The sequence below is a fragment of the Podarcis liolepis genome, assembly GCF_965112155.1.
Source record: "Podarcis liolepis genome assembly, chromosome: 6".
Classification (NCBI taxonomy): Eukaryota; Metazoa; Chordata; class Lepidosauria; order Squamata; family Lacertidae; genus Podarcis; species Podarcis liolepis.
The window spans coordinates 62,869,155-62,893,707 of NC_139559.1; the positions used below are offsets into that span (position 1 = coordinate 62,869,155).

A 24,553-nucleotide genomic window follows, 5' to 3' on the forward strand; every position below is an offset into this window, starting at 1 on the left:
TAACCCATCAAGCTATGCATTTCTGTACCTATCATTCCTTCACTGCCTAGGGTTCCAATTTTGAATTCCCACATCCTATGGATGAGAAGATTTCCGAGGACGTGACACATACTGTAAGAACACAAGAGCCTGCCAGATCAGGCCAATGGCCCACCTAGTCCAGCATGCTGTTCTCACAGTGGCCAGCCAGATCTACCTATGGGAAGCCCACAAGCAGGACATCACAGCTACGTTACTCTGCCCACCTGCAACTGGTTTTCAGAGGCACACTGCCCTGGCAGTGGAGGCAGCACATAGCCATTGTGGATAGTAGCCATGCCATAGTTTAACTATGTGCTGTGTGAGGAAGTACTTTGTTCTTCTGTCCTGAATCATTCCACATTCAGTTCATTGGATATCCTCCTTGGGTTCCAGTGTTAGGAGAGAGGAAGAAAAATATTTTTATATCCATCTTAGGATTGATTTCAGCATTAGGATCACTGCAATAGACAACTGAAGGCTGACCTGGAGAACCCTTCATGTAAACAGTAGAGTTGCCATATTTCAAAAAGTAAAAACCAGGACACCCCAAATGATTTTCCGATTGATTTGCCTAAGATCCAGCACAAAGCGCCACATTTCAGAAATCCCCCCCCCCCCCCGACATCAATTCCACCTTTGAAATCCCAGTAATGTCCAGGAAAATCCGGGTGTATGGCAGTCCTGGTAAACAGGGAACATGATAGATTACCAAACATTATTTGTTGAGTACCTATATTCTCCTAGTTACTCCTAGTAGATGTACTCAACAAAGATGCTTGAGAATTGGACCAACAACCCATGAGGGCCAAAAGGAGGGACTAGATCTTAGGGAAACACACGGAACTGAAATACAGGGTGGGGGGTGAAGGCAGCGACCCTCTGCACACTAACATGGGAATAAGCCTCATTAAACTGAGTGAGATTTACTTCTGAGTGAACATGCTTTGGATTGCAATACAAATCGGGGATTTCCTTATAGAGCTCTGTGGAGAGTAAACGTTGTCTTCAAACACATGGGACCCACACTCAGAAGAAGTGTAAATCAATGGTTAGAGATTTAAGATATCTTAATGTCATTCTCAGATATTGCTGAAAATGTGTAGAAACATGGTTCTAGGATGTGCTTTCCATCTCCTACTCATATCATTCCCAAAAATACATTTGTCAGCAGTGATGCAGGCCTCTAATCTTATTATTAAAATAGTATTTGTACTTTCAGCTCAAACTGCCATTTCCTTTTTGATAAAAATCATTTAAAAGTTTATCATTTTCCTCAGTCAAAGGAGAATTAGTTTATGCCTCTAAATAGATTCCTCGGTGCTTTATCATTAAAAACATTAAGACAAAAATAAAATAAAATATGTGAGCAGTAGGAGACTGGGAGGTGGTTGGACCTTTGGATGACCAGGGAGCTCAAGGTGTGCTAAAGGAGGATAAGGAGATTGTAGAGAAGCTGAACCAATTATTCGCAAATGTCTTCACGGTGGAGGATAAACGGTAGGAATGGACTCTGAGGAACTGAAGCAAATAGTGGTGATAAGAGACAAAGTTCTAGGCCTTACTGGCAAAATGAAAACTGAAAAATCACCAGGTCCAAATGGTATCCACTCAAGTGTTCTAATAAAAGTCAAATATGAATTTGTTGATTTTCTAACAAAAATATGGAACTTGTCCCTAAGTCCCTCGATACCTGAGGACTTGTCAAACATTTCAGATTGTGCTTGTTGCTCTATCTTTTCAAGATTTTATTAGATTTTGGGATTATAGGAGTACCACTGAAATATTTTGGCCAGATAGAGGGTACCTGATTAGGTTGCGTATGTTTTTTTTTTAATTAAAAAATGCTAAGATATTTATGGCAATTAATTTATTTCTCCCCCTCAGATACTATACATTGTCCTGGGAAGGTGTGGACGGAACCAGCTTCAACGATTCAAATGGGCCAGAATATTACTATAAACTGCCATTCTGATAAAGATGTCTGTCAGAATTCTAAAAAACGTATGCGTCTAAATCAAAAGGAGGTCGAGGACAGATTGGTGTCGGTTATAAACAAAACTACAGTTCAACTTCAGCTTCATAATTATAACATTTCATTTTCCATAGTCATTTGTTATACTGTATGTCCTCTAGAAAAAAACCAAATAATATGCGGAACAGAATTTTGCGTGGGCCGTAAGTAATTTATGTGTATGCTGTGTAGGTAATTTTGCTGCTTGTAATTAATTTCCGTTAATTTGGGAAGTAAAATGAGTTAATGACTGAAATGATCAGCCACTGAGGCAAGCATTTGATGAAGTAAACTATAGTCTACGAAATCTTATGCAATATTAAAACTGCTAGTATTTAAAGGCATCACAAGACTCTTTGCTGTGTGTTTTGGCAAAAGACTAACAAGGCTACCCCCTTTGGAAATAGGCGAGGATGACATTTTGCTGGTGGGGCTTTACATTTTTAATTTAAAAATTATTAGCTAAGGGCTTTGATCTTAGGCTGCAATCCTAAACACTCCTAATATCTATGGAACAAGCCCACTGAACACAGTAGTACTTACTTAGGCCTAAACTTGTTACTCAACAGCAGTAGCTGCTTTATTTATAATTTTACATTGTTTTGTATTTTTGATATTGCACGCGGCTTTGCTATTACATATGAAAAAGTGTGTGTGTGTGTGTGTGTGTGTGTGTGTAAAAATAAAGATCGCACTACCAAACACATTGATATAAGTTTCACTGACTCAGTAACATGTATATTTATTTTAAGTAACTTCTACTGTATGCAGTGGAGCTTACTCTGAAATTAACGTACATAGAAATGTCTTGTTTCCAAGTGAATAATATATTACTACAGCCAACAACAAATTTAATACATGCCACTGGTTGTATAAATTAACAACTATTACCATGAACACTTTTCCATTGATAGTATACGGTATATCACTAGCCTCAGTAGCATATTTGGACATACTTCAGTTGGCTTATAATATTGAACCACTGGGAGGAGAGATGCCCACTAACTGAAAAGTTAAGGCTGATCAGAAGAAGAACAGCTCTGAGCTTTAACTTCAGACCAGTAGACTTCACAGCTTGGGCATAAAGATGGTTTAAACGATGAGCAAAACCTAATCTTAAAGGGAAAGGGACCCCTGACCATTAGGTCCAGTCGTGGCCGACTCTAGGGTTGCGGCGCTCATCTCGCTTTATTGGCCAAGGGAGCTGGCGTACAGCTTCCGGGTCATGTGGCCAGCATGACTAAGCCGCTTCTGGCGAACCAGAGCAGTGCACAGAAACTCTGTTTACCTTCTTGCTGGAGTGGTACCTATTTATCTACTTGCACTTTGATGTGCTTTCGAACTGCTAGGTTGGCAGGACCAGGGATCAAGCAACGGGAGCTCACCCTGTCGTGGGGATTCGAACTGCTGACCTTCTGATCGGCAAGTCCTAGGCTCTGTGGTTTAACCCACAGAACCACCCACGTCCGAATCTTACAGTGCTTTTAAAAATGGCCAGTATTGGCCATTTCTGAGGTGGATTTAAAACAGGACATTATCTTGTAAGCTGTTTCAAGCTTTGACCTTAGAACAACGAACTGCAAAATAATAAAGGATTGCATAGTGGTTGCAGAATATTTTAAAATTCTTTGCTAGACTGGTAGCCCACTCCTAAACTACATGCCTATAAGTGAACCCCATTCACTTCAACATAACTTTCACATTAGTGTGCTCAAGACTGCAACTTCAAACTGCTCAGATTGTTCTATTTCTTCTTAAGGAGAATAGCTCTTTTAAAAGTATTTGAAAAAGATGTGATTTAGAGTAACAGAAGACATGATAAAGTATTTAGTCACATGATAAGCCACCCGCTAACTACCTTTATGTGTTTTGAATCAACAGAATCTTACATGCTTTGTAATTTGTAGATTCACCGGACATGCCAGCCAACTTAACCTGTGTTGTATATGAGTATTCGGATAATATGACATGCACTTGGGACCCAGGCAAGGACACACTACTAAGCACTAGGTACAACCTATATTTGAAAAGGTAAGAAAGTTGATTGAAGCATCTATCTCAAATCAGACTAGATTTCAGGGTCCCTTCCAACTCTATGATTCTATGATGAATTTCAACAGTTTTGTGTATTTTTTAAAGGAAAGTAGCCTTTAGCGGGCTGCAGTTTTGAGCAGAAAAGCGATGGGTAGGAGGGCGCTTGATGCTTTTCTCAGCATCATTTTGCTACACATAATCACCCCTAGCTGCTGCCCACCCCCACAGAGCTTCAGATGATCATTTGCAAGTGTAAATATGCACCTGGAACTGGGGGGGGGGTGTTACTGTGGAGAGAGGCAGAGATTTGGCTGGGGCGAACTTTTGCAGCTCACCGTAAAACAGTTAAGTAAATCAGCACTCCACTGTTTAAAAATGCAGCCTTCCAAGTCCGGTTCTTTTTTCCTGTTCTTTTTTAAAGCACATACAAAACATGGTTGGGAAGCTATGTGAGAAGAATTTGCAGGTAATGTCAAGCTTGCTCCTAAAACTAGGTTAACTGTGAGTTCAACCAAAGATTAAGACACGACAAAGCTGCAACTGACATTGTGGTCTGACTATGTGGACTAAACCTGTGGTGAGATACAACTCACAAACCAGTGACGATCGTGCATGTGGTGTAGTGCTGATGACTGAAAAAAAGCTGGTGTCCTACTTACATTTTCAGGGAGTGGGGGCGGGGGGGGGGCGAGAGCAGGTCACCAGAGGTGTCCTTTTGGTGGTAGTCATGATTCACCTCTTATATCAGAGTTCTACACTCAGCAGAAGCGGCAAACATGCCTCAGTCTGCAGTCTAGCAGCATGTGCTTTGGCTGAAATTAGTTTCATGCAGCCAAGGATGGTTGGAGCTTGTATAACACTTGAACAGCAGGTCCACAGTCTGCGATGAAAAGGCACTTTCAACATGAGTTTCAAAAACAATTTGCGATATGTGATGGCCCAGGGTGGTTCCAGCTCAAACCCAGGATGTGGGGTAGAGTGTCAAAAGTCCCCAAACTCTCAGGACACACTTAAAATATCTTCTCCCAGTCTGTTTTTGTATTACTATTTTTTTTGCAAATATAAACATTAGGGCAGCAAAATAGGCATGACCCAGACACAGTAAAAAAACAAAAACAAAACTCTTATTCTGCTCACTTCAGGGGATAAATTTGCTTTGGGCCAAAGGGCATGTTATATGGCAGGTCAGTCATCATCTAATTATGGATGAGTGTGATGACCTGGTGTAGCTACTGAGATATGAGTAGGAGAGATGGGTGGGCAGACCTTACCCTGCTCTGTCTCACTGGATATTTGGTGCAGCACAAACCTTGGCTGGAGGGCCAGGGAAGTGGGTTTGCTGCTGTTCACAATTTGTTATCCCTCACTGGGAAATCTCTGCCTTGGAGCAGGGCAGCATCTGAAGTTGCGTCTTAAGAGACAGGGATATCGTTGGTATGCTGTCCACCCAGCTGCGCAACATTCTCCCTGACCAACCTGGCTGAGGTCATCTTGAGAATGGTATTGGTGGATCCCAGACAGTAATTCTGGGTGACTTCAACATCCATGGCGAAGTTGCCATTGGCCTCACAGTTTAATCACAGTGCCCTGAGAAAGGAAGAGGCAAGGGGCCACATGCCTCTAAAACAATGTTAGAACAACACCTACTTCTTATTAATAATATTTTGTTGCTTTTTGTTTTTTAATCTACATTTATATGTTTAAATATTTTAGTATGGTTAACAAGGCTTTTAGGCCTTTGGGCTAAGATCAAGTATAATGTAATCTGCTTTTTCAAAAGCAGCTACTTTAGATTTTTAGTTTACAGTTACAGCAGAGTAATATGCTTCTTGACTGTTTGATCTTTATAGTTTTCAGGGAGAAGAAAATAAAACATTTCCGGCAAACAATGCCTCAGGTACCATCCCTCTGAGTCAAATGTGGAAAAACAAAACATTTTATGTTGGGGTCTACGCTGAAAATCACTTAGGAACGAACTGCTCAGAAGAACTGTATGTTCACCTTGATGATCTAGGTAGTGTGCAGTAATTTCTAAACTTTATTTTTTAAAAGCTGGTTTTGTTTTTAGTCTAGTATATGACTAAATTTATAAGATTAAGGTCGTGATGGAAGATTTGAGAATAGAGTGGCTGGGAAAACCCAGCCAGATTGGAGGGGTATAAATAATAAAATAATAATAATAATAATTACCTACAAGATGCTCCAACCTATTAATGCCTCCTAATAGGAATATTAGTACCCACTGGACTATTTTTGTTGAGATTTGTCCCCTTAGTTTATTCTGTACTGCTGCAAACCTCGTTCTCACAGAGGCCCTCATCACCTGAGTTTGCTATTAAAAGGAGTGATACTTCTAATGGTGCACAGATACTTGGTGTATATTTATAGGCATGATCTTAGGTCCAATCTTTGCTCTGTGGATTCTTCTGTCCTGAGAGCTGAAGAGCTTCTTCCATGAGTGCCTCTTCCTTCTTGTGGGTGCAGGTTTCAACATGCCGTTGCTATAATTTGAAAGAGGCAGTAGTTTTATGGCTATAGTGCTTTGCACAACTACTGGAAACTGCGTGATTGATGCCTTGTCTACATTAGGAGTGTGCTCAGATAGCAGCTATGCATACGATAAAAGAGGAAGTACAGGAAACAGAATTGCATATAGCCTGAAGTTACACTGGGTTTTGTGCAGCACACACCTTCCGCAATTCCAAACCCAACCACCCTAATTTCTTAATCTGCTGTTTATCTTATTGGGGATCAGAATAGCACTAGGAGATTGTTTCACTCACTGCTGAGTTGAAACAGATTAAACCAGGACCTGGCCTTCAGAATTCATACTGAGAATGTTTAGAAATTAGTTGTCCCACTTAATTCATCCAGAGCTATTTGGCTTGCTAGCTGGGTTCTGTGCTGCACCTGTTCTATGCTTGTGACAGACAGTGATCTTGGCTTGTGGTCCAATACTTATATGCTTGAGGTAAAATACAGCTAGAATCAACTACACATAGAGCAATATCTTCTTCTTCGGCGATCACTCGTAGCCGAGTAAGATTGTCTTCCATAAACACGGTTTTAGCAATGAGTCTGTAAGTGACTGTGGAGGCCAATTCTGGATCCACACATCCTTCCACAGTGGGGACATTGGTTCCCGGGTGGAAGTTGATCACGGTGTAGATTTGCCAAGCGTGCCTTCCTCTTAGCACATTTCTCCCTTGTGTTCTGAATTCGAGTGTCTTCAACGTCCATGACACCTTTGGTAAAGGCTGTTCTATATATCCCAGTTAGCCACTAGGACATAATTCCTCTGAGTGGGTTAAACTGGCCTTCTGCAATGTACTCTTTTTGCCTTTCCTCCAGTTGCTCCCTGACCTTGTTTGCAGACGACCTTGCTTTTAATTCTTGAAATGAAAGGCAATATAATAGTAGTAGTAGTAGTAGCAGCAGCAGCAGCAGTTTCATTATTAGAGACTGGATTTAACATTATTTTATCTCTTTTAGTGGTACCAGCTACACCCATTATTATCCAGATTGTAGACTCTCCATTATTTAAGACTACAATACATTGGGAAAAGCAAACTGCAATCAATGAGACTTATTGTGAAGAACGATACAAGGAGAAGACAGGCGAAACTTGGCATGTGAGGCAACCCATTCTGGGTTTTGTATGTATCATAAGCAGTGGTTTGGCTGCCGCTTTTCATCGATTTTGGTGCTAAACCTTCCATACATGACTTTATATAGTAGTAAGATTTCAATAGCTTCCTGGGCAGAGTTTTACAAATACAAGAGTTTTATAAAGACATGGATGTGAAATGTATCCTGCTCCCAGGATGCGTATGTTGCATATATTCATATACCTTCTGCATTTTGGTGAAACTGATTTTTTTATTTCTTATTGTACCCTTTTTATAGACAAATAGTATGTGTCCCTGACAGTTTACCCTGATGGAGTGTGGTCCTCAGCAGGAAAAAGTTTCCTCACCTCTGTTTTATGAAATAAACTTGCATCCAACAAAGACTTAGAGCCCATCTGTAGTAGACTGTCTTTGGATGTTTATTATTAGTGAAAGGATTGCTGTCACTGACTTATGGATACACAACTATATGTATACAGGGCCAACTCTCCTGTATGTATATGGGGGTGGGGGATGTATTAGTATACATAAAAAGTTCACACATAATATTTTGTACCTACATGAAGAAAACATGCTACCTGGGATAGTATAGAGCAGCCTTCCCAGATGTTAGGTCCCTAGATACTATTGCACTACAGCTCCCTTCATTCCTAGCCAGCATGACCAGTGGCCAGGGATGATGGGAGTTGTAGTTCACAAACATCTGGGACTACAGATGTTGGCATAGTGGCTAAAAGACCGAACATAGTTGCTAGAAGGATGAACATAATCTGACAGTCCTAGTTTGAATCTGACCTTGTGCCATGAGCTCACAAGGTAGCCTTAGGCAAGCCACTCTTCAACCTAAGTCCCCTCATCTGCTACATGGGGGATAAGAGTGATTTGGCTTACAGGTGTAATTTTATATTGCTTGTGAAGCACTTTGAACACTTGAAAGTACTATGCTGTTGTTTATACTAGGAATAGCAATACAGAAAGGGACACACACTTATTTGAGCTTGTTATCATGAGCATACAATCCATACTAACAATTTAAGTTGTAGGTATCTCTCTTCTACCTCATGTAAAGTAACTGAGTGAGTCAGACTATGCCCAGCATCATTCACTCTAATAGTGATATCCCATCCACTGAAATAGAAGAGAGATTCCTTTGGTACAATTTTACTTATATTTAATTGTGAGTGGTCTGAACAGTCCTCATGCAATAAGGTAGGTTAATCCAGACCAGTGTCTCTCAGAGGAACACTACCTTTCTGAACTGAAATTGAGGAAGGGTGGTCAACAACAAAAACAAAAAGAAACTGAAGATACACCTCACCTTTATAAATATACAGAGATCCATGACTTTGGGCTCACAAGAGCAAATGCTTTGAAAACATTTTTTTCTCTTGACACACCAGACCTTTTTTTTTATGGCAGTGATTTTGTAATCTCTGATCTAGACAGTGGATAGAACAATACATAATTGTCCTGTTGCTTTTCCATTTTAGGTTAGAAAATGGGGTGCTGACTTTAAAAGGGAACATCAAACTGAGTACAATTTAGATGCAAACATGGAGTATGAGTTTCAAGTTAGATGCAAACTAACTCATGCCCAAAGCTTTTGGAGCAAATGGAGCGAATCTGCAGTGCATATGACTCCTGAGGCAGGTGAGTTTCACTGCTCTCTATTCCCTGACCCCCAAGTCCTTTTTTCAGCTGTACAGAGAGGATTGTAACAGGAATGCTTCAAGGGATTTAAGTTGCAACAAGCCAACCAAGCATAGCATTCTGAGCACATTTTCAGCACCAAGTGTGCAAAGGAAGCTGTACCTTAATCAGCTCAGGAACTGGAATACCTGATTATATCTTTGGTTGCGCTCTTATTTCCTGTGTTGTCTTCTACAGATTGTATCACTTTGGTAGCAAATATTACCTCATTGTGGTATTATGAATCTTAAAAGTCCATGGAAAAATCCCCTGATAAGAGAGAGTATATACCCTATTTCAGTTTCAGTTGCACAATACAGTGTGAGCTGGAAATTCATTCATAAATTGAAAAGTGAAATGATTGTGCCTATCCTGTCTCTACAGCAGAGGAGTCAACAACAACCTTTCCCCCTCCTTTGAAGTTTTATATGCAAATAAAAGTAAATTCCAGCACAATCCTATGCATCTTCACTAAGAAGTAAGTCCCGTTGAGTTCAGTGAGGCATTAGGAATGGGAAAGCCGCCTTAGACATTATAGAGAATCATAGAATTGTAGAGTCGGAAGGGACCCTGAGAGTTATCTCATCCAACCGCCTAATCGCAAGAGTTTCAATTAAAGTATCCATGACCGATGGCCATCCAATCTCTGCTCAGAAACCACCAAGAAATGAGAGTCCACCACCTATCTTGGGTGTCAGTTCCACTGTCAAACTGCTTTTACTGTCAAAAAGTTATTTCTGATGTTTAGTCAATCTCCTTTCTCGTAACTTGAAGCCATTGGTTTGGCTCCTACCCTCTGGAGCAGGAGAAAACAAGCTTGCTCCATCTTCCATGTGACGGCCCTAGATATTTGAAGATGACTATCATATCTCCTCTCACTCTCCTCTTTCCCAGGCTAAACATACTCAGTTCCCCCAAATTGTTCCTCATAAGGCAAGTAGCCTTATGTAACCAGAAGTGGATTTTTGTGTGGATGGACTATGAGCTTAGTTCTGGTACTTAAAACAAATTCCTGGATCCAGAACTGTTTAGTTCTATGTCTTTTTTTGCACTGACCTCCAGCAGATCTTAGGGTTCTGATATTTTGTGAAAAGAAACAAAAGTAGATTTTGCAGGCCTGAAATCTGCCCCTTCTAAGGGGGTTGTGAGGCCAGCAAGGCAGGGAAACAAACTTCCCAAAGTGATGTGTGTGCTATCTTCTATATGAAGCTCCATATTCAACACAGTAATTTAGAAGTACAGATATTTATTAATGATTAAGTACACACACAATGTGTACAACATCCATCAACTGGACTCCACTTTTTCTTTCAAAGCTGACTACCCAATTTCGTGTGTGTGTGTTTTACGGCATCTTAAGCTAAGCAGGCTATAAAGGAAAGAAGTTAAACAAATCTAATAGGCCAGGCCTAAATTGCTCTAAGCAGGCTCCCTCTAAGGGGCATGAGAATTGCAGGGTGGGCAGCAGTACTAGGCTTGGCTTTGCCTCCACCTGCAGCAACAGTGGCAGCCTCAGAGGGCAGGGGAAGGCCACAACCAAGGATTGCTGACAATAGGAGGTGAAACCCTGAGCCACACAGCCTCATTTGCCTAATGTGCCACTGCAGTGCTCTTAGGCATGGGTAGGCAAACTAAGGCCCAGGGGCTGGATCTGGCCCAATTGCCTTCTCAATCCGACCCGTGGACACTCCGGGCATCAGTGTGTTTTTACATGAGTAGAATGTGTGCTTTTATTTAAAATGCATCTCTGGGTTATTTGTGAGGCATAGGAATTTGTTCACCCCCCCCCCAAAAAAAATTATAGTCCAGCCCCCCACAAGGTCTGAGGGACAGTGGACCAGCCCCCTGCTGAAAAAGTTTGCTGACCCCTGCTCTTAGGCCTCTAGGAGACTTTATGACAATACAGTGGTACCTCAGGTTACATACGCTTCAGGTTACAGACTCCGCTAACCCAGAAATAGTACCTTGGGTTAAGAACTTTGCTTCAGGATGAGAACAGAAATTGTGCCGTGGCGGCACAGCGGCAGAAGGAGACCCCTTTAGCTAAAGTGGTGCTTCAAGTTAAGAACAGTTTCAGCTTAAGAACGGACCTCCAGAACGAATTACCGGTAAGTACTTAACCTGAGGTACCACTGTAAGCTGTTTTAGTAGAAATAGTAGTAGTGACCCCTGCTGGCAAAACAAATGAATAGTACAGAGAATTTACCAAGTGCTTCATCCATTTTTGAGGGGGAAATGGCTGGCTTTCAGGAATAAGACCATCACTCCTTCCCCATACCTGATTCTAATAAATGTACATATAGATGTGGATAGACATAAAAGAATAAAGAACACAGTTGCACCTACCAGTGGCAGCAATAAGAGCAACTCTTTCCTGATTCTAATGTATTTAAATATTCTTTCTTGTTAGTTTTTATGTTTTTAGCTCTGTACTATTTGATTTTTCTTTTCTTAGCTGAGCCTGCACTTTTCTGCCAAATAGGATGGTCTAGTGGCAACCTCTAGTCTTCATTTCCCACACTGCTGTAGATCACCATACACAGAGAAAAGATATTAGCTCCAAATGTTCACAGTTAGGATTTTGCAATAGATGCCTTTGCTCATTTATATATATGCAAGACCAAAACAACAAGTAGCAGACCAAGCCAGACTTTTTACCATGATTTAAATTGAAAGTCAGTGGGCAAAAAACCCCCCTCATATTCAGATTTTTTTTTTTTTGCATTTTGTTTGTTTATCTGCAGAACCTTCTTCTATACTCGATGTGTGGAGGTTTCTGGGGCCAACTTACCCGAATGGTAGCCAAGAGGTGGTCATCTTAATCAAGGTGATATTTTCCTCCTTTCCAGACTGAACGCATTGCAGGTTAAGGGAGTCCAGGGTGGTCTTATTTTCATAAGGTCTAGAATTCAGAAAGGTGTTAAAAATATAAGGCAGTTTCTTCAGTTGGGGCCAATACTGGAAAGAATCTGCCATGGGATTGTATTTTGACTCAATAACATCACTCTAAAGGCTAGGGAAAATACACAACTGCATACAGGAAACATTAGAAATGCCACTTTCTTACTTGATTCTAAGAATTTATTTAAATAAGGAAAAATAGCTGGGGAGGGGACAACTTGGAGAGGTGAAGCAGCAGGGAAAGAGTTAAGCAAGCCTTCCCCCAGCTGCTTTCCCAAACTCCTGGTGACCTCAAACAGTGACTTCTGTTGCAGTGTTTGGCAAGCAGCTAAGGAAATGCAGGTTTAATCACATTTTCCCCTTAGCTGCTGTGCATGTGAAACTGCATGAACCCCCCCCAACCCACCCCCCCCCCCACAATGCAGCTTTCTAAAGGCAATTACCTTGCTTTCTCTTCCTTCCCACATCCAGCCATTTTTTCCTAAGGAGAGCAGAGGAAGAATTTTGGGCTACAGGGTGTTCTGTGAAAACCAAGGAGAAATTGTGGATTTATGTAAAACGACAGAAATAAAATGCCAAGTTTTGGTTCCCCCAGCAGTTACCACTCTCCATGTGACAGCACATAATTCAAAAGGAAGTTCCAAACCTGCGAATATTACAGTGAACCAACCTCCCCACAATTTCCATGGTAAGATAAATGCAGTACAGTACTTAAAAACTTTTGAGAAATGGATAATGCATTGTTAAATTGTGTCAGAGAAGAAATTGACCCTATGATTTCCCAACATTCAGACACACACCCCCAACTATATAACCAGCTTGACTTCTAGTTTGCTCCCTTTGGAAGCATAATGTATTAACACACAATCAGGACCACTTTCATCCATTACTACAATGCCAGTTTTGGAGATGCCAAACCAGATAAGTATTCCATTTCAGCAAAAGTATGAAAGATAAAGCAAAAAGCTGACATCTAAACATATCAAATTCCATTTTAAAATTATGTCTTAGCCATCATGACTATTAAAAACAACAACTGAGGACAATATGGAAATGACTATTATCAAGTTTTAAATGAGTTGGAATTCATAAAGAATATACAGATGCAAAAGAAGACTTGATTCCTGCTGTGCTGTGCAAAAGAGGGGATTTCAGCAGATACAGCTATAGGTAGGGGTGGACTTTGGTACTATGGCGCCCTGAGCTAGGCCAAAAGTTGGTGCCTCTCCCCAGCCCTCACGCCATGCTGGGCTTTGGGAAAGAGGTGTGAGGTCTCCAGCAGGGTCCTACAGCCCTCCCACCTCCTCCCCAAACTGGGCAAGCACTAACTAGGCTTTGGGAAGGAGAACTGAGGACTCTAGGACCCAAGGAAGCTGTCAGAGCCCTCACATCTCCTTCCCATGACTGGGCAAGTGCTTACGGGTGTTCTCTCTGCTTGACAACCAGTGCAAAGAGAACCAGCCATGTTGCCCTCAATCCGCCTCTGCTGTATGACAAGCTACACTGGCTGAAATTCCCTCTTCTGTACAAAAGATGCAGGATCCCTGTTCTCTTTTCTATCTGGTCACCCTAGGTGAATGACAATCTGAGAAATACACCTTTGCGGTCCCATTAATGCCAGAGGGGTTTATGCCTACGTAGATGGACACGGGATTGCACTCCTAGATGGATCCTGCAGAATAATCACGACAATATTTTTGTGATTTCCACTCTCTCAACATGAGAGAGAAAGCTAGTATTGCAATTCCACAGTTCTGTCCTGGTTTTGGACAAGCTTCTCCTTTCTAGCTTCACAGGATGCTTCTGGCTGTTCTGCTTCCTTAGGAATTTATGGCTCCTAGAGAGTCTAGCTCAGTACAACAATCCCAGAAATTTTATTCCAGTTAACTATGTGATGCTAGAAGAGAACCTTATCAAAATTATAGCTCTTTACCACCATCCACTTGGGTTGTAGATCGGCCTCGAAATGTTGAGAACACAGGTGCTTAACACAGGTGCCCAAGTTTACTCTCTGGGCTGATTCTCAGGGACAAGTCACACCCCAGACAGCACCTCTTTAATTTTCTGCCCTCCAGCAGGAGATATAGAAGTATAATCAGTCGTACCAACAGGCTAAAAAACAGTTTCTATCCGTGGGCTGTTAGGCTGCTGAACAGAAAATAATATAGTGCAACTGACTTTCGGGGTTGGTGTGTTGTGCGACAAGCACACAGAGTGCAATGAGACTGAGTGTTTGTGGGTGGGGGAGGGAGGCTCGGTTAATTTCATTGTACACAGGTTGTACATTGACAATAAAGGTATTATTATTATTATTATTATTATTATTATTATTATTATTATTAATCATTCAGCAACTGCAGCAAGTGGTGAATATATTATACTTGCAAAATGTCCATCACTTTTATGAGCTTCTCTGGAATGCATGTGTATATATGAAGGCATTTGTCTTATCTTGCTGCTGCAGGAATAGCAGATCAGAATTTGAGGAGAGGAATGTGGTCATACTTGGATGACATCACAGGCAAGGGTCCCAGGCCCTCTTTTGCCCATTGGTGGATGAGTATAACAGCTGACAGGGAGCTTGCAGGAGGAGGAGGAGGAGGAGGAAAAATGTTTCTCTGGGTTCTTTCCCTCCAGTTATACAATTTCCTTGATCCTTATTGACATTGATCTTTCTAGTGTATGCACTTAGCTTAAAGAAAAGGTCCATATCCTCACTTGGTTGATTTCCAGTGTGCCAGACAGAGATGAAGAAGCTGCACTCCACTGTATGCTCCCCATCAATACACCCTTCACTCATTTCAAAGGCACCTTCTTCCTATTGCAAAACTATTTCAAATATTTGGCTAGAATTTAGACAACAGTCAAGTCATCCCTGCTGCTTTCCCCTGTAGATTTCCCACCACCTACCAACATGCAAATGAACCGCGATGAACAGAAAGGGATTTCTGTTGTATGGAAACCTCCCCAACCCATTGGAAAAGTAGTTTTGTGGTACATAGTGGAATGGACGTCTGCAGATTTCGGACGTGCACTTGTGTGGAAAAAAGTCCCCATCCAAAACACAACAACATATATCAAAGGTAAAATATAAGCCAACTCTTTTTAGTGGCCTTCATGATATGTTGGGCTGATGACATGCATAGCTTCTTAAACCCAGAATAATTGAGCCGCTCAGGAACAGCCAACATGGTGCCCTGCAGATGCTCTCAGACAACAACTCCCATCAGTCCCAGATAACCTAGCTTATACTCAAGGATGATGGAAGCTGTTGTCCAACAACATCTGGAGGGCACCAGGTTTGCTACCCCAGGAGTAGATTTTGCAAACATGAAGAATCACTTTTAGTGAAATCTGTTTTCCTCACCCTTGGTCACCAAGAAAGCATCTTTTGCGGAGGAAATCTAGTTTAAAATCCAAAAGACAACAAACATACCAAACCTACAAGCAAACTTAGCAAAGACTACCAAAATCAACATGGACAAATAGAGCTACTGTGGGAACAAAATATAAGAAACCCACATTGAGCCACCTGAGCTGCTTATGTGGAGAAAGGGATACAAATGTGATAAAACATTTTAAAATGACTGTCTGCTCCCCCACCCTTCCCCAAGAAGTCAGAACAAAATCATGGGATTAGAATTCATTGGTTCTTATTTCTGAAGTTGTACTCATGATTCCTTTTTAAAAAATTATACAGTAGAACTTATTTTCATGGTTAAAATAAATGAATAAAACCTCATCCTTACAGAAAATGTCAGAATGGGGCATAACTTCAACATTTCAGTGTATGCTGTGTATCAAGATGGCACCAGCAAGGCCTGTTCCATCCCGAGTAAGTACCATTGGGGCCATTGTAAGGGGACTGGCACTATTTCATAGTGTACTGTGTTTGAGCTAAACTTCCTCTATGGAATGGTCATATCTCCCTGACTAAAAAATATTTTTCAATGTGTTTATGTATATATGGTAATTATCTTATTCAAACTGGAATAAGATACTTTCGGGGTATTAACTGGAATTAAACATTTCCTTAAAAGGTGTGGATGAGGACATGTTTCATAAATAATGTACAGTACACACATTTGTTTGCTGTATGTACCCATATTACTCTGTAGAAAATGTGAGAGCCATACTAATCTTTCATGTCCACTGTGTGTATATATGTCAGAGAGAGCAGCAACTGGCCCTGATTCACCTGCGTACGTACAGGAAAAAACTAAAGATAAGCATGACTTTCACATAATTAGAAGAAACATACTAAATCAGACATTCTTGCTCATTTCTGTTAACTTCCCTTTAGTTGTATTACATCCTTTGATGATTTTAAAGTTCTTCCATCAGAGATGCAGTATAAGACTGTTAGATAACCACCATGAATAATAAGGCCTTGATAGGAATTAAGGCGAATTTGCCAAGGACAATGAAAAGTAATACGTTTGCTGGAATGACTTTTATGCCCAGCCTTGATTAAGCAGATTATTGTGAAATAGTAGATACTGTATCACAATTATGTAAAGTGTTACTGGATTTCATTCAAAGTAATACACAGGCTTTAACTGCTGAATCAGGGGACCCTTCTGTCTATCAAGGTGTATTACTGTGCTCTTACATACAGATCCAACCCCTGTATCCTCAATAATATTAGTAATAATAATTTTATTATGTTTTTATATGTCCTCGAAGCCTCCCAGAGTGACCGGGGAAATCCAGCCAGATGGGTTTAATATTATTAAATTTATTATCTGCCCTTCATCAATAGGTCCCAGGACAGTTTAAAACAGCTGAAAATTAAAAACAGTTAAGGCAGATTACAATCACAAGAACAGGGTGGCCCTGAAAGCACAAAGGGTAAAGAGGTGCGTTTTCAGCATTTAGTGAAAGCTGTATTGTGAGGAAGCCAGATACACCTGGGAGGGAATTCCACAACTTAGGGGCGGCCACAGAAAATGCACTCTCCTGGGCCACCACAACCCAAACTTCTGAGGCTACCAAGAGGGCCCCCTCTGCTGACCATAACACCCAGGAGTGTCTGAAGGGACCCTCTCTTTAGGGGTAATCTCAGTGTAGCAGGCAGAAAACCAACAGCTGGAAGTTTTCTGAACACGAAGATGGAGGAATTGCATGGGTTCCTTGGCAAATCCGTAACTCCAGCCAAAAATGATGACTATTTCATACATACTAAAACCCTTGCAGAAAACATGTTCCTGAGATTGCTTCTCTAAAGCTCTAACTAAATTTAGAAATTACACCACAGGGTTAATAGCGGCAACATCCCAGTTATTCTAATAATTTACTTTTACTGCCACATCATATTGCATTTTCTTGTTAGAATTTGCTGTGGGTCCAAAGACCACAAGGCGGCAGTGTTTAATGAAAAATTATAATACGTACAGTAACTATTTTAGGGCTACTGCCGTTACCTACATACAGTTCTGTTGTTGGAACAAAATCTCCATTTCTTAAGCATAATGGAGCACAATGCCCATTCTGTATTTCTATCACAAATGACATTTTGGCCCATTCACTCCTGCAGAAATGTGGAGCTATAAAGAAAACAAATGCATTCTTTTAGACTGGTGATGGTGAATATCTAATCATTCTACTATTTGCTGCTGGTGCTAGTAATATTTTCACTAGAAAAAGGAAAAGTCAAAATGACACTTTCCCTTTTTTGAACTGGACTCTCTCATTTTTCTAATACTACAAAGAAAATAGCACACCCTCTGGAATGCGCTTCCTGAAGAACTGCTGCACACTGCTTCATGGTAAAGCTGAACCAGCTGCTATTAAGTCCCTAAATCAAAGGAATGTAAACTTAACACCCCTAAATAAAATGGCAGTGATCCAGAGACATACACATGCAGTTCCCATTGCCAGTATAGGCAGAGTTTTCGGCAGGTGTGGGTGGGTTTACTAGACATGTCATCCAACTACAGAAATCTTCGTTGATTAATCAGTTAAGTTGCAATTGATTTAATTAGCTAAACTGGTTAAAGTATGTCTATGAATAAAACATTTTATCAGAAGATGAAGAATAACATTTTCGTTGTTTTTAAAACATTAATAAGCTTAGGAAATCTGATTGTATTGTCTGGAATGGACAAGCACTCTATCAAAATAGATAAATAATACTACTTTCTACACCAGAGTTGACACCAGTTCATGTAATTTCATTTAATTCAATTACAGATCCTACCAGGATGGCTACCAACAGACACTCTTTTTGGCAGGGCCAGTGTCAGTACCTGGTATCCTTAGGCAGCTGCTAAGGTCTCAGTGCCCTTACATCTCCTCCCCTGCCCCCACCCCCCAATGCTGGCAGAGCTCTTTGAGCAATGTAAAGCATTTGGATCAAGCCACCTATTCAGTTTCGCAGAATGACCTCAACCTGGTGTCACTCAGGGGCATTGCGGGAAATGAAAAGGGTAGCTTAATCATAGAATCATAGAGTTGGAAGAGACCACAAGGGCCATCGAGTCCAACCCCCTGCCAAGCAGCTTGATGCAGCTGTCTCGCACTACAGTCAAGTAAGCCTAGTACTGACAAAGAAGGGGGGCACTAGACGAGGATGCTTTACCCTGGACCTCCTCAAACCTGGAGGCCAGTGGGGCACAAAGAAACCCCAAACTGACACAACTGCTGAATTAATGTAGACAATACCCCCCCCCACTACCAAAAGATGCGTTGGCTGGATCCTAAGGCTGAGTTTTAGGAGAGATACAGTCCCTCAGGGGGAGCGTAGCTCAGTGATGACACACACGCTTTGCAGGTGAGAAGCAATCCTCAGCCTCTCCAGGTAGAATTGGGAAATCATGGGGAGTTGCTGCCTGCCATGAATACCCTGGCCAGTGGTTAGAGATCATGGGAGTTGTAGTCCAATAGCACGTGGAGGGGCCAGAGCTTCTCACAGTGATGTAGACAAATATTATGTTGGGTGAACTAGACAAATTTCTCCCTTTATGGAAGTTACCTATGTTCCTTGTTCTCAGGAGCGACATATTTTGACCAACTGCAACTTTGAGAGTATTCATCCAACAACCAGTAGATACAAATTGCAGTTTAAATGAAAGCACTGAAGGGTTTCATCCCTTGGAAAAAGTGCTTTTGGTAAACTAATTGTAATACAAGGGAACAAAGTATTCGCTACACTTGCTGTTGTACCACAGTGGAAGTCATTCTCCTTTTTTGCTTTTCTTTCTCCCGTTCTCTGAATAGCATTGCCGGGGAAAACTCAAGACACATATAATGGTCCAGGAAATATGTTTGCGGTTACCAACGGTAGGAAATGTCTCTGTGTCAGGTTTCCAGAAGAGAAGTTTTCTGTGTTACCAGATTTGGGAGGGTTTTTTGGTTATTGTTTTTTTTTTTTTTTTACACCAACCAGTGATAACATCTCAAAGAGGTGGGAACTGAGTGCAGCATTCACTGACGTGATTATAGGGAAATGAAAGTTCAGGGTGTTTTCACACATAAAAGAGCTAACTCAAGTTATTCTCAATCCAGAGACATCCTGGGTTGAATATACAATATGAAAATACTCATATGGTTGATTTTTAAAGCCATCAGTCGAGTGGCTAAAGGCACACAGAGGAGATTTGGCGTACATAAAACAACAGGGGTGAGCTGACGTGTTTGCTCTTCAGGAAACATATCACCAATTGCTATCTTGCTCCATACAGTATCTCACATTCCATCAAACTGGCATGATAACTCTCAGAATTTACTCAAGACTTGATTTGTCAAATGTGGATCTAATTATGCTACTATCTAGTTTGCCAAGGAAACACAATTCTCTCGTTAAGCATTTTTATCACTCTGCTAAAGATGAAAAAGGCTAACAATGTGTATCTTGAGTAGCGAGTGCCATTGCCATCATATTCATGACTTTGTCAAGCATGGTCAAACCAAAGCTTCATAATAAGCATAAGGCTCCTAGCCAGTTTCAGTGGCACCTTGTACTGAAATACATTATAAGAAACCTTGGCAATTTGAAGAGCCCTCCTTGGTGCATCAGCTTAGCCATTCAGTGGTTGATATGGCATCATTTGAACAGCTATAAGTAGAGGCACACGGTTGCCTATACAGGCCACATTTCTAAGATGCAGGTTCAGCAAAAGCAGGAACAAAGCACTGTGATGATATACATCTGAACTTCACAAGCAATTGGTCAAGCATCATAAAGTTGTGATGAATTGTTTTTATTCAGCAAGTGAGGTGTACTCTGAGCTAATTCTGAATACACACTTGGTGTAAAATCAAAGTGCTGATCATTTCTCTCTCTCTCTCTCTTTTTAAGATGATGGTGATGATGGTGGTGGTGTTCTGTGGGGAACTGGCTTTGGAATGTTCTTCTTGTTTATAATTATTTTGAGTTTGATTGCTACAAACATTAAGAGGTACAAGCGTGAAGTGTTTCCCCAGACTTTTCTCCTTAGCCTTCGAGCAAACTTTTCAGCCTTGGAAAATGTGTGTGCAGTGCCTGTTTGCGTGCATATTTTCCCTTATCAAAGCAGGACAAGGGCGGTGGTTTTGTAATTGATTTGTAAAGTTATTTAGGGCTGGTGAAAGATTGGTCCTTAGCTGTAGTACAGTATCTGGCTGCAGTTAGGCTGAAACTGATGGCAAAGCTGTGTATTCAAGTGTAAAACAACTGAAAAGCCAGATGTGAGGCAACTTCATGCATAGAAGTGGTGGGCATGAGAAAGATTCTATGACGTATTCGACAAAAGATTTTCTCCATTCTCCTCATCAGAGTTATTTTTCTCTCAATGAGAAATGTGCTGGGTGTGGGGGAGTGATCTAGGAAGGGGCTCTGGAAGAACAGAGAATGGGTTCAGCACTCCTCCTAGTCGCTTACCACTATTGCACCAAAATCATTCCAGACCCCATTTCACTTGTGTTTCTTGGTAACTGCATTTGAAGGCAAGGAGCTGCAACCATTACATATAATTCTGCTCTCAACCTTATCTAATCTACATAAGCATTTCCAATCCAGTAATGAATTTGAACCATGATCAGTTCTTCCAAAATGCAATTCATGTGTTGTGTTTTTATTTTATTTTAAAAAAAGGGTTAAAACAGCATTTTGGTCGATAACACCGAAGTGGCTTTTTGAAGATTATCCTAGAATGCAGAACAGCAGTGTGATCAAATCACTTCAGGTAACTCCACAAGTCAACATTCTATTTATTTAATGATTCTAAAGAAACTAGAGTGAAGCAAGGTGGCAGGAAGGAATGTTTGCATGACTTTAAAAACAACAACAGCCCTGTATGCTTTATTTTATGACCATTACATTCAGAATATGTTGTGGGCCTATTTGGCTATTGCTTCTCATGTTCATCTCTCTACATGGCATGATCAGGACTTTGCACTCCTCCCCCTTGCTACAAGTGCAACATAAAATTGTCAGATTAGGAGATCCAAATTTACCTGATGTGGAATTGCTCAAGATAATATATGACTTGATCTACTATTATCAGCATTCATCACCCATTATTCAACTTAGTTCCATAGCTATTCATTCTTACATTCAAGTGTAACCTTAACTTTAAATCACAAAAAGTAATCTTTTGAAGTGTGAATACTCTCTTCTCTTTCTATGCATAAACAAAGGCTTACAATAATTAAAATGGACCAACTCTGTTAGCTGCTGACTTAAAAGCATAAAGGGGAAATAGTTCAGTATCAAACAACAAGTAAAGAAAAGCAACGAAGAAATTCTTGCCCATATAGTAGCCTTAACTCTGTAATCCTGAAGAGCTGCTATCAGCCAGAGTGGACAATAGTGGGCTAGATTATGGACAAGTCTGACCTAGGATAAGACCTTATCTACAGAACTAGCCAGGCATTCACCCTCAGGAGATTCCCATCTCATGAGAGGAAAGAATGGAACTATAAAGTTAATCACAACTTAACTTTAGATAGATTGGTTCAAGTTGCATTGCATAGATTTTGCCTGTACCCACATATGCAAACCTTATTTTAACATTTATGTAGTTATCTTTTTATTCATGTTTCCTATCAGTTTTACAGATGCCTCAATTTATTTTATTATAATGTGTTATTTCTGTGTTCATTGCTCTAGACTAGATATTGAAACTGAATAGCTGTTTGCTACCTCCCCGCGCCTACATTTTATTATTTTTTTCTGTAATTGTTTCTTAGGGGGGAAATGGTGACATAACACACAATTCCACTGGGTTGTTCATCGATCATGAGGATGCTGTCGTAACTGAAGTGGAGGAGACACTGGTACACAAGGAGTATAAGGTTGTAGATCATAAAGAGGAAACTAGAGAAGCAGTTCTGGATAATGTTAACATTCCAGAAGACATACTATTTGTTGGCAATTCGGACACGATGGAGGAAAATGGCTACAAACCTCAGATTTCCAGCCCAGCAGTCTTACAAGACAGTACTTATGAAATACATTCTCAAAGCCCAGATAAAAAACCAAACACCCCAGCTCTGCCCGTGAGTAGTTTAATAAAAGATTTCCCAAGTCCCATGGCTACCACATGGCCTATTGTTGGTACCAATGAAAATACATTTTTATTTGATAAAATCAGTCTTGTTTTGAACAACAGTAAAAGTGGACAGAGCAACATGGTCAGCTCAACAGATGAAGAGCCACATACACCAACAGAAAACCAATGGAAGCCCCTACTTTCAGATGAAGATATTCAAGAACAGACCTTAATACCAGATGAACTTCTCTCTTGCTTAAATGCTGTGAATGAAGATTCTTCCGATATAATGTCTTACTTTCCTCAAAACGTTGCAAAGTGACTTTCTTATTAGGACTGAATATAAGATTTCTGCAACCATGACAAAATTCTGCATTTTCAAGTAGAATAACTCAAAGTATCCTCAACATTCTCAGTTCTCATTGTCCAATTTAAAAAACAAAACAGCTGCAATTGCAACCATAGCATTACTTTCTCATGCCACTTTCTTACCTTGAGATGAAACCAGAATGCCATCTTGTGAATCCTCTTCTAAAAGGCAAAATATCATATGAGCCTATCATGGTTATCAACTGCATCAGCTGCAACTGCCGGGTTTCCAGCCAAGCAACTGCACAGCAAGTAACTACAGATAACCCAAGTGAGCCAAAGCCAGGTAAAGGCAAAGATATCTCAAGATCCCTATAGTCTTGCTGAAGGAAAAATTATTCACAATTATGATGAACAGCAAGATAAGTGTGACCCAAATCAAGACATGGAGAAATTTTTGTTTGGTTACAATTCCACCATACCTGACATCTTGTCTCTATAGTTGTATCAGTTTCCAATGCCACCAAGAAGGGGAAGAATCTAATTATGAGGCTCCCCCCCCCCCAGTTTATCCAACTTTTGATCAAATATGTTTCTAATAGGGGTCAATTCCTTTCCAGCTGCAAGCGCCTGTTCTTCTACAGTTGCCCAGTTGGCGTTGACCCATGGCGGGGCCTTTTCAATGGTGGTTCCTTGTTTGTGGAATTCCCTCTCTAGTGAGGTGTTTCTGCTTCCATCGTCATTAACTTTCCAGAGGAATTTGAAAAACATTCCTCTTTACCCAGGCATTTTGTGGCTGCAGAATACTGCCATGAAATAATGGATGAAATAATGTTTTAAATTGTAACTGTTTTTTAAAATAATGTTTTAAATGCTTTTGCTTTTTTTGCTATTAAAATGTGGGTGTGTTTGCTGTCTTGAGCTCCTTTGGGAGGGAGGTGGGGATAGAAATTAAATATAGAAATAAGTAATATAGCAGGTGTGGTGAGGCCTTGGCTCACGAGGTGTTGCTAAACTTACCATTTTGATCAGCCCCACACATTATGGACAATGGCCAGGAATGACGTGAGTTCCCTACCCCTGCCTGGCTAAGCCATTGTTTAAAACTGTTCCTTGTTACTCATTCTCATTTTGCCAAGGTAGCATATGAATGTTCCTCACAACAGAACCCTCATCACATAGATCCCTCTCTGACCAACATCAGTGGACTCTGTCAAGGCAGAAGGTGGCACAGGCAGTTTTCCTACATTCCTTTGTGAGGTAAGAGCCAGCCATGATGAAGCAAATTTGCAGTGGCAACCATGTTGCTGAAATAACACGTATGAGCCAGGACTGGGACAGTCCCCACAGAGTTGACTCATGGGCCCTTTAAAAGACAAGTCACATACCTATCAAGAAGCTTTCAAGATGTCTAAAACGCACAACCTTAATTTAGCACTTAGTGAGAGGATATAGCTGACTTTAGAAAATGTAACATCTGAAGGCTC

At 40.7% G+C, this 24,553-nt stretch overlaps 1 protein-coding gene across 2 annotated transcripts; it reads left to right on the forward strand.

Moving 5' to 3' along the window:
* The first annotated feature begins 76 nt into the window (after positions 1-76).
* IL23R (interleukin 23 receptor) lies at positions 77-23,288 on the forward strand. Of its 2 annotated transcripts, XM_083510504.1 has the most exons (15): positions 969-1,518; positions 1,906-2,022; positions 2,128-2,196; positions 3,940-4,063; positions 5,917-6,080; positions 7,559-7,698; positions 9,186-9,345; positions 12,129-12,211; positions 12,757-12,973; positions 15,180-15,368; positions 16,037-16,120; positions 19,504-19,566; positions 20,585-20,684; positions 21,359-21,449; positions 22,456-23,288. In XM_083510504.1, the coding sequence occupies exons 1-15, from the start codon at positions 1,494-1,496 to the stop codon at positions 23,077-23,079; spliced, it is 2,250 nt and encodes a 749-aa protein (XP_083366630.1). In that variant the 5' UTR covers positions 969-1,493; the 3' UTR covers positions 23,080-23,288. The 2 variants fall into 2 exon arrangements, with proteins under 2 accessions (XP_083366629.1, XP_083366630.1); XM_083510503.1 differs by lacking the exon at positions 969-1,518 and adding an exon at positions 77-532 and having other exon boundaries at positions 1,906-2,196.
* The last annotated feature ends 1,265 nt before the right edge of the window (positions 23,289-24,553 follow it).